Here is a 10,719-nt window from a genome sequence, read left to right as displayed (position 1 = left end):
AATAACTTATTCTATAGCTAGCTACTGAATAGCCTCTCCCTCTATATATATATATATATATATATATATATATATATATATATATATATATATATATATATATATATATATATATATATATATATAAATAAGTCGGGATTTGACTTTCAGAATGGAACGACCTTTCATGCGCTACACATTTCAGAATTTTCATGCATGTCATATTGAAAATTAAGGTGCCATCATCTACTAGTAGCTGTACCTCAAGACTCAAGTGCCGCACTGCGCGCGTCAAGTCAAGGTAAACTACAGCGTGCTAAATTTATGTCGGCGCTCTAACCATTTGCAGTGACATGTACAGAACGGCACTGAAGAAAGAGAGAGGAAACGTAATCGACAGTCGCTATCAGGGTTGAATAAGGGCAGCAGTATGCCTGCATGCAGTGGGTTAAAATTGTAATACGACAACCATGAAAACGTCTTTGTAGTAGAAATTAGGGACATGCAGTACAAAGTGGCTTGGTTTCCCATTTTCAACGTAGAAGTCTTGCATGTCCAACAACAATCCACGGAAAGGTTTCTCCCATTTCATTATCCATTTTTTTACTGTTTTACATGATGCGTGCAGGCGAGGTCTCCAATGTTTGCATGACAAACAAAACAGCACTACGAGATTGATAACGTACATTTTCCAACGGTTTCTTAATTTACAAGTGGCTGGTGGCTAAAGGTTTAGAAAAATATGTAAGAAACAGGGTGCAAGTGCAACCACTCCATTTCTTTCTCTTACTTATTTTCAACGACTGTGAATGTTGATTGGTAATACTGTCTGTGGATCGCAAACTCGATCGACGCCTACACGAGTAGCCGGCGATGAAATTTCAGCTACAACTAATGACGAGCTAGCAGCTCAGAAGAGCTCGACGTCGACCCTGCCGTCGTTGTTCCATGTCTCCTGGTGATCCTGTTCGAACAGAGCGATCCTCTGGTACGTGACGAAGGGGTCCTCGAACTCCCACGCCGTCGCCGGGCCGGTCACCACGTCGTCCAGCCACATGGACTCAGGCCACTCCATCATCTGCGGCGGCCACTCTCCGTCGGCGATGCTGCTGCCAACGCTCGACGACGCCGCTGCAACCGAGGCCGACAGGGACGAGGAGGAGGACGAAGAGTCCGGAGAAGAAGCCGTGGTGAGGCCGCTGTTACTGGCCGCGGGTGGCAAGACGATGTCGTCAAGGAGGTGCGCCATGAGCACCTCGTCGGTGCAGAACGTTTCGTGCCCGATGCTTGGCGTAGCTGCCACGACGACGGCCTTCTCCTCCTCCTCCTTCTCCGGCGATCCGCCGGTGTCCTGCTCCGGCTGAGTCAGAGGAGGAGGAGAAGTGGGCTGATGGAGGGGCTTGTGTGTGACGGGGTCGATGCCCATCTTCTTGAGCTTCTTCTTGATGTGCGTGTTCCAGTGGTTCTTGATCTCGTTGTCCGTCCTCCCCGGCAGGTGCGACGCGATCTTGGACCACCGGTTGCCCAGCTGCGCGTGCAGGTCGATCACCGTCCTCTCCTCCTCCTCCGACAGCAGCCCGCGCTTGAGGTCCGGCCGGAGGTAGTTGGTCCACCGCAGCCTGCAGCTCTTCCCGCACCGCAGTAGTCCTGTTCATTTCAAAGAGCACAAGCACGCGATCGAGTGAGTTCTCATCATCGTAGCGTCTTGGCGTGCATGCAAGCTTTAGACTGAGCCTAACACGAATTCGAAGGAGCGAGGCGGGGTGCTCACGCACCGGCAAGCTTGGGCACGGCGCGCCAGCAGCAGTGGCCGTTGTTGTGGAGGAAGGTGACGAGCTTCTGGTCCTCCTCCGCCGTCCATGGCCCCTTCTTCAACCCCACCTTGTCGCAGCATGGTTGCCTCCCCATTGCTCAGTTGGTTGTGTAGGAAACTCAGAGAAAAGCAAGAGGCAAGCTGCTCGTGGTCGTAGCTTTGCTTGATGTGGGAAGTAGTAGCTAGCTAAGCTAGGCAAGCAACTGGCTAACTTCACGGTGCAGTGGAGACGCCATTGCCAGCTTCCTTTATAAAGGACGAGGAGGGAGCTGAGAACTGAGAAGACGACGGCGGGGTCGGTAGAGAGCTAGCAGATGGATGTGCTCCTTGTCCAGGACGGAATACGTGTCACCTGGATGGCCGGCCCCACCGTACGTCGTGTTGCGCTTGGCCTGGTTGCTTTGCTGCTCCTGGGTCCCTTTCGCTTGCTTTGCACGGGCTGCTCTGCTATATGTTCGTTCGCGCTTTTATTTATTGGATTTGATTTGAATTGAATGGGGGCGAGGTTATATGTTTGTTTCAGTCGTCTTGATCGTTATATAAGGGGCCAGGGGGTACGAATTAGTCCATGATCAATTACTGGTGCTTCTGATCTGAACATTTATTTACAGCTTCTCTAATTAATGTGTTCATTTCCATGCATAATATCTTTTGGTAGTTAGGATTTGCATGGATGGTAGGGTATACGACATGATACTTAGGAATAAGAAATGCTTCCATTCAACTTCAAGGTAAGACCATACAAGTGTACGCATGAAGGTTGCTTGTGTGTTACTTTAGTTTCTGCATATTGAACGTGAGATTTTATAACACCTTGATTTCTAATAAGCTGACTCATGTACTAAAACGGTTGTCACCATTTTCTACAAAAAAAAGAGAGAGCTGAAATATTTGATGAACACCCACAGATTTGTAATAACCCGTCTGTGATACACATACCACGCATACGTGTAATTAGCCCGTCTATGCTTAAGATCATCACAGACGGGTCCGCACACCGTCTGTGACATATTAATCACAAACAGTCCCTTAACTATCTTCACAGACGTGCATCCCATCCGTTTGTGATTATTGTTATCATAGGCAGGCTAGTTTATAATAGACAGATAAATTGTCCATCTGTGATGTGGTCACATCACAGACCCTTACGCATAGACGCCTGAAATGACCGTCTGTGATGGAGTTGAAGCCCGTATGTGGTTAGAGGATTTGACATAATGCTTATCATATACGTGATTGCAACCAAACAATTGATTGCTATATAAATTTGTGTGACCTAATTTTGGTATTCATATGGGTGTACATGCATGCGTTTATACTTAGGGTGAGTGTTACATATGTTTTTCCTTCAGCAAAGAATAACACATACGTAAGTTTTAAAGTTCATCCATGCATGTATGGCCAATCATACCATATTACCACGTTACCTATTTTCCTTCTCTAAAATAATGAACTTGGGAACGCGGTTGTTGTTGTGACCTTGACCTTGAAACGTACATTCAGTTTAATTTATCGTTTTAGGGTTCCAGGTATCATCTACGTACCAAACCCCGCAAATGGGATATTGCTAATTAATGTAAATGTGGGTGATAATAAATTAATCAGCATTCAAAATTCCATATATATATATATATATATATATATATATATATATAGTAGCTGTAGTCTTCTAGTCTTCTCAAACTTTTGGTAGGTTGCTTGCAACTTGACTGATGTCATGCAAAATTGTAGGTGGTTAGCCGACATACACACTTCAGTTGCAACTTGCAAGTACACGGAGCTCCAACCGGCCAGAAACGAAAGTCACAAGAACTTTCTTTAACATTCATATATGCAGTTGCCCCTAAACAGCACAGTGATCCGTTTTTTCTATCAAATAATCAATAAGATAAACCCGCTGTGTTAGCAAACTGTACCTTTAATTTGAGCACGTTCTGAAATTTGGCAAAGGGACGTCTCAGTGATTTGATGTTCAGATAAAGCCAATTTCATATGCCATAATTCTGACTTGTTATAGCTTGTGACAGGTGATGAGCAATCTACCAACCAGACAGTGCAAGCATGCTGTGTCAATTTCAAAACTTGAAGAACAGGCTTAGCCGAAATATCAGGGTTGACTTGACTTCTCGACCAACACATATGCTTGCATATGATATTTCTCGGTCAGTTATTTGTTAGTCCATCTACATACTTATCACCCTTCCCGGCCCTGTTCTTCGGAAAGCTTGAACTCTGAAGAGATCTTTCAACATATAATCGTCAGTAGATATATATAACATATTATTAATTCCCAACAGATCGAAGTGAACACGTTAATTGGTTTTAATTTGGTGAAGTACTTTATGTAAGCACGTCGTAAATCAATGCACGTGACTAACGCCGCAAGTGTCCTCCCTCGATCCATGCACATGACTTATGTGCAGTTGTGCACCGTATGCCCTGTTCGGCTAATGATTTCTGCGGCTGATAAGCCGACTGATACTGTTTTGTTATAAGAGAAAAATATTATACCATGGCTGATAAACAATTCAAGCGAACAGGTCGATAGTCGTGGGTGGCTGCGGTCCACTGCCGCCAACATTTCGAGAAGATAATTTCAGGCGTGTGGCAGTATATATATATGGTCATATGCAGCCACACATGCATGCTGCTAGTCAATACACATTCATTCATCATCGAATATGCATGGCTTGGAACCTTGGACCTACAAATCCTTGAGGCATCACTCCCATCTCTCTCTCTCTCGAAGTCGTGGCATCAACTCTGTAGCTAGCAAATTTAAGTAAGACGTGACACACAACTCTAGTTAGCCAAGCCCAGCGGGAGGACGGAAGACATAGCTAACAGTTCGTCGATCTCAAGGACCTATACATTGCACTCACTCACGCGTGCGGCATGCATGTGTGGAAAGGCTGGCCCCTATATGCCAACCTTTTCAAGGACTCTGCATGAGAAGGAAATTTTCAGTGCTGTACTGTCAGCCACCAGTAACTCTGCCTATATGCCAAGTCAAAGTCAAGCAAAGGGGCTTCTCCCGATTAATCACCGATCATTCTAAGTAAAATATAAATGGATGAGCTAGTCCCTACAGTAGAAGCTCATCTGGCTAAAAATTTAGTCTTCATTGTTTTTCTGTGACTTGAAAGTTTCCAACTAGCTCAAACATGTTTCCAGCTGTACATACATACGCATGCTCCATCCTCCAGCTCCACCAACCTCGCCGACCACTTCTTATATATAATCCCATCTCATGCATCAATTTACATCTTCATTTGACATATATATCTTTCAATCCGCTATAATTATCATCTAGTAGTTCTAGCGTTCGTGTTTTGGAAAAATTAGTACACAGAGGACCGAGGTCTGATAAGACAGAACCGGGGACGACAATCGATGCTCCACTGAAGAGAACCGGTGCCACCGCTATCATCCCCTGGAGCCAGTTCATTCTGATTAGCAAGCATAAACGAGTTTCCACTTTCATGCTTTAGGGTCTATTTGATCCCGTGAGCTAACGTGTAACAGCTAAAAATATAGCTCTCGTTCATCTAAACATGAGAGCTAATAGGTGAGTGTCGATACGGGACCCACAGGATACCCCACAGGGAAGGGAGAAGATCTAGTCTAACTAGGATTCTTTCCATGTAATCTTAGTAGTAGTATTATTCTGTAATCCTACTAGAAACTCTCATTGTAAACCGACTAGGACTCTGGCCTCCTGACTATATAAAGTAGGGCGGAGTTCCTGGAGAAGAGAGTTAGAGACAACACTTTACAATCAATCCAACGCAAAGGCTAACGCCGACTGGACGTAGGGCTATTACTCGATCACGGTCGAGGGTCCGAACCAGGATAAATCGACTGTCTCTTACGTTTACCGTCGAGTTCTGCATACGCTGAAGCCCGAACAAACTGCCCCGGGTACCCCCGTGGCAGGCTATTAGTGGTGAAACATCGACAGCTGGCGCGCCAGGTAGGGACTTTCGGCGAATTTGCATCCGAGACCTCGACGGACCTCGACAACATGATCTTCTTGACGGATCAACCTTCATCTTCGGTTCATGGATCTGCGAGGCAGGTGATGACGGCAAGCTCCAAAGCCGTCTCCTCGAAGATTCGGATCACCATGAAGACCTTTCTATTTTGGCAACTACGACAGATCAACTCGCCGGAAGATTCACGCAGCTCGTGATGTCCGATCCAACTTAGATTTCGCGACTTTGCGCATCCGACTCAAACTCAGGCTCCGCATCCGAGATGGAGCCTTACCCGAGTTCTTTCGAGAAACCAAGTTCTTTTCCTGCAGGGTTCTAGGACACGACCTCGGTCTATCAAGAATTCAACTCGGAATACACTCAGAGTTCCTTCAAGAAGTCGAGCCATTTTCCATTCGGACTCCACAACATGGTGAGATCTTATCAGGCACGGACCGAAGGATCCCTTGATCCGGTGCTTAGAATGCCACTGAAAGGAGCTCAGGAAGGTCTCGTACTAACTATAACATCTCAAGACTGCATCGTCCACTGGCCAGGTTCTGTTCCTGAGGATAGCGGTACCCGACTAGTCGGCACGACGACAACAGCGGTTCTACCTTACCAAGAAGGAGACTCGATCTGCGACCTTGAAGCCTCTACAAAAGTTATCAACGACTCTAACAGTATGGAAACCAACGCTGATAACAGAACAATTCACGCACAAGAAGTATTCATGGTTCGCAGTCCTTGATCACCATTGATCCTCCCAGAAGCACCTGACATCAAGTCATCGGATGAATCTGAGTCCAACATATCACCCTTTATCCAGGGGCACGATGGTGAGACCGAGAACCAGAAGCAAGCCAGAGAAAGAAGAAACAAATTAAAACAAGGACGCCAATGTCGTGCTAGGCAGCGCAAGGAAGCTTGGGTCAAATATGAGTCAGATCTGGCCAAGTACAATAGAAGAAAATCAGAACAAAAAGTCAAAGAAAGACGTGCGGCGAATACACCCTACAATAGGATCCGAGAAGCATTAGAAGAACTCGGAGCAACATCACTTCCCGGTGAAAAATAGGAACAGCTCCGGGACCTTCTCCGGTCAACAGCCTTAAGGGCACACGACGGAGGGACCCACTCAAGACTACCTGCCAGGTCAATGTCTCATAGACAGGAAGATCAAAATCAAAGGAAGTTCGCTTTCGAGAGATTCGGACCAAGTGGAAGTCACAACAGAGAAAGCAGATAGGACCATAGTCAAAACTACCGATTCGAACAACCAAGAAAGACCAGAAGCAAAGTACCTATTCAGACAGCCCCGTAGAACTACTCTCACCAAGATAACAGTTGGCTAGAAGGAGGTGCCAAATCAGAATACACATAAGCTGGAACGCACGATAGATTCCCCTATTTTGCAAACAGACTTGCTTCAATACGACTACCTCACAAGTTCAAACCATCCAACCACTCTAAATATGATGGCAAGACCGAACCAAGGCAGTGGCTCAGGATTTACTCGTAGTCGATTGAACTAGCCGGAGGAGACGACGATATCAAGGCCTTATTTTTTCCCATGGCCCTAGAAACCATGCCCCTCCAATGGTTCGACAAATTAAATCCAGGGTCAATCAGAAATTGGGAGGACTTGCAAAGAGCTTTCTTTGAAAATTTTGCGGGTATCATTATGCACCCCATCACCCACGCAGAATTAAAAGGACTCAAGTAGAAAGGAGGCGAAAGTCTCAGAAATTACTATCGATGATTTAGCGAACTACATGCTCAAGTACATGACATCACCGAACGAGAAGTAATCGAAGCTTTCTCTCACGGAATTATGGCTAGGTGGCAATTTCAAGACTTATGCAAAGAAAACCCGAGAAACAATGAAGAATTCAGACGTACAGTAGAAAAGATGATTACTGCAGAGGAGAAGACACGAGAAAGGTTCCCGGATAGAAACAACCAAGACAATCCAGACAAGCGAAATCATCGAAACATCATACATTAGGAAAGAAAACGTGGGCCAGACAACACCATAGCGGTAGCTGACAAATCAAGGAAGTTTTCCAAACCCAGAAGGTATGACGAAATTAAAAACATGCATTACATCTGGCACCCTAAAGGAAATCACACCATCAGAAATTGCTACACCTTCAACGATCGATACGCAAGAAAAGATAATAAGGTATGAAGACAACCACGAAGACAAGGGATTCCAAAAATCCAGGGGGACAGTAGCAGTGATCTTCACTGGGGCCCCAGATTCTAGAAGCAAACATCAAAAAAAGCTAGCTCTACGAACCATCATGGCAGCAGAATCGGCTACTCCAAGATATCTCAATTGGTCACAGTATCCAATCCAGTTTTCAAGAGAAGACCAATGAACTAGCATAGGAAACACAAGCCATTACTCACTAGTTCTAGATCCAACTATTGCCGGTATGACTGTCACAAAAGTACTAATCTATGGGGGAGCCGGACTAAACATCATTTTTTTAGAAACACTATGGAAGATGGGACTACAACTCGCCAGGATGATTACACCAACGAGCATCCCTTTTTATGGGATAGTACCCAACAAGGAAGCCATGCCACTTGGACAAATCACTCTGCTAGTTACTTTTGGAACTTCATCAAACTACCAAACAGAGTTCATCAAGTTTGAAGTTGCAGACTTCGATTCATCATATCACGCAATCCTCGGGCGTCCAGCACTAGCAAAATTCATGGCGATACCACATTATTTGTACCTATTGCTTAAGATGCCAGGGCCTAACGGTGTCCTTTCCCTTCAAACTGATTTGAAGCGCGCTTTTGACTGCGACGTTCAGGCAATTCAAATTGCAGCCAAAGCACAAACCGCCAATGGTAGAAATGAAATGGCCACTATTGCCGCATAAATGAGCCTAGAAGAACTAGAGATACTGGCAAAAAAGCCCAGCATCCTCGCACCACCAAAAGAAGCCGACGTCAAGCAAATCGACCTGGGCACCGGTGATCCCTCCAAGATGGCAACCATCAGCGCCCACCTCTCATCAAAATAGGAACTCACGCTCACCAACTTTCTTTGGGACAACAAAGATATCTTCGCTTGGAAGCCGGCCGACATGCCCTGTGTCCCAAGAGAGTTGGCTGAGCATAGAATTGATATCAATGAAGGCTCCAAGCCTGTGAAGCAATGGCTACGACGATTCTCACCAGACAACAAGGCAGTAATTAAAAAAAGAAATCACTAAGCTAATGGCAGCCAGATTCATCAGAGAAATCCTTCATCCAGACTGGCTAGCAAACCTAGTTCTAGTACAAAAAAAGAATACGGACGAGTGGCGCATGTGCGTCGACTACACAGATATCAACAAACAATGCCCGAAAGATCCATTTGGGCTACCACGCATTGATCAGATAGTTGATTCAACAGCAGGATCGGCCCTATTATCCTTTCTTGATTGCTATTCAGGTTATCACTAGATCACATTAAAGGAACAAGACCAGAGCAAAACATCGTTCATCACTCCGTTCGGTGCCTACTATTACAAGACCATGTCGTTTGGACTCAAGAATGCTAGTGCCACATACCAAAGAGCTATCCAAACATGCCTTGGTGATCAGATCGGTGATAACGTAGAGGCATACGTGGATGATGTAGTAGTAAAAACAAAATACCCGGACACACTAATTGAAGACTTAAAGCAAACCTTCGAAAACCTGAAAAGGTGGAGGTGGAAATTGTACCCAAACAAGTGTGTATTCGGAGTTCCCTCAGGACAACTACTCGGATTCTTGGTCAGTCATCGTGGAATCAAAGCCAGCGCCAAGCAAATTCGAGCCATAACAGAGATGGGCCCTCCTCGAACTGTCAAAGATGTGTAGAAACTAATAGGCTGCATGGCGGCCCTCAATCATTTCATATCAAGACTCGACAAAAAAGGGTTACCTTTCTTTAAACTACTAAAGAAGACAGACAAGTTCGAGTGGACAGAAGAAGCCGACGAAGCTTTCAAAAGACTTAAGGCATACCTCACCTCCTCACCCATTCTCACACCTCTAAAAAATGCGAAGACATGATGTTGTACATTGCGGCAACTTCTACTGTGATCAGCACAATGATAGTCGTAGAAAGAGAAGAAGAAGGGTGCGTATATAAAGTACAACGCCCCATATACTACATTAGCGAAGTACTGTCAGAATCAAAAATCTAGTACCCGCATGTGCAAAAACTACTCTACGCCCTCCTGATCACTTCACGCAAGCTTCGCCACTATTTTGAAAGCCACAAGATTACCGTGGTGACAGATTTCCCACTCGGAGACATCCTACACAATAGAGATGCAACAGGGCGCATATCTAAGTGGGCAGTTGAACTTGGTGCTCTCAATATCGATTTCACCCCACGGAAGGCAATTAAATCTCAAGCCCTTGCTGATTTTGTTGCTGAGTGGACAGAAATTCAACAACCTATGTCAAATACCATCCTTGACCATTGGAAGATGTACTTTAATGGATCACTCAAGCTAGGCGGAGCCGGTGTAGGTGTTCTCTTCATCTCTCTAGACGGAAAACAACTCAAGTATGTCCTTCAGATATTATGGCAAGCTACAAACAATGAAGCAGAATACGAAGCCCTCATCCACGGGCTCCGAGTGGCAATTACCCTTGGAATCAAGCGATTACTTGTATATGGTGATTCGGCAGTAGTAGTCAACCAAGTCAACAAAGATTGGGACTGCACCAAAGAAAACATGGGCGCTTACTATGCTGAAATACGAAAACTCAAAAAATATTTTTAAGGATTGGAAATTCTACATGTCCTGCGCGATTCTAATATTGCAGCAGATGTCCTCGCTAAGCTCGGATCGGACAGGGCGAAGGTACCACCTGGCGTATTCATAGAAGAGTTATCAGCTCCCTCTATCAAACAACCCGGTGAAATAACCCCTGAACTCCCAGCTAAAG

The 10,719-nt window shown here is 45.2% G+C and overlaps 1 protein-coding gene across 1 annotated transcript; it reads right to left on the bottom strand.

Moving 5' to 3' along the window:
- Nucleotides 1-573: 573 nt before the first annotated feature.
- Nucleotides 574-1,994, bottom strand: LOC136551745 (transcription factor MYB20-like). Its single transcript, XM_066543285.1, has 2 exons — nt 1,755-1,994; nt 574-1,626 (listed from the first exon to the last, which is right to left on the bottom strand). The coding sequence occupies exons 1-2, from the start codon at nt 1,885-1,887 to the stop codon at nt 890-892; spliced, it is 870 nt and encodes a 289-aa protein (XP_066399382.1). The 5' UTR covers nt 1,888-1,994; the 3' UTR covers nt 574-889.
- Nucleotides 1,995-10,719: the final 8,725 nt, after the last annotated feature.

The sequence above is a fragment of the Miscanthus floridulus genome, chromosome 4 (genome assembly GCF_019320115.1).
Source record: "Miscanthus floridulus cultivar M001 chromosome 4, ASM1932011v1, whole genome shotgun sequence".
Taxonomy (NCBI): domain Eukaryota; kingdom Viridiplantae; phylum Streptophyta; class Magnoliopsida; order Poales; family Poaceae; genus Miscanthus; species Miscanthus floridulus.
The sequence above is the reverse complement of the archived record's forward strand: the minus strand, read 5'-3'. Positions and strand labels throughout refer to the sequence as shown.

Coding starts and splice junctions, on each gene's coding strand:
- LOC136551745 (XM_066543285.1), bottom strand. CDS start 1,887: ATGGGGAGGCAACCATGCTGCGACAAGGTGGGGTTGAAGAAGGGGCCA. Junction 1,627..1,754: donor CGCCGTGCCCAAGCTTGCCG/GTGCGTGAGCAC, acceptor TGAAATGAACAG/GACTACTGCGGTGCGGGAAG.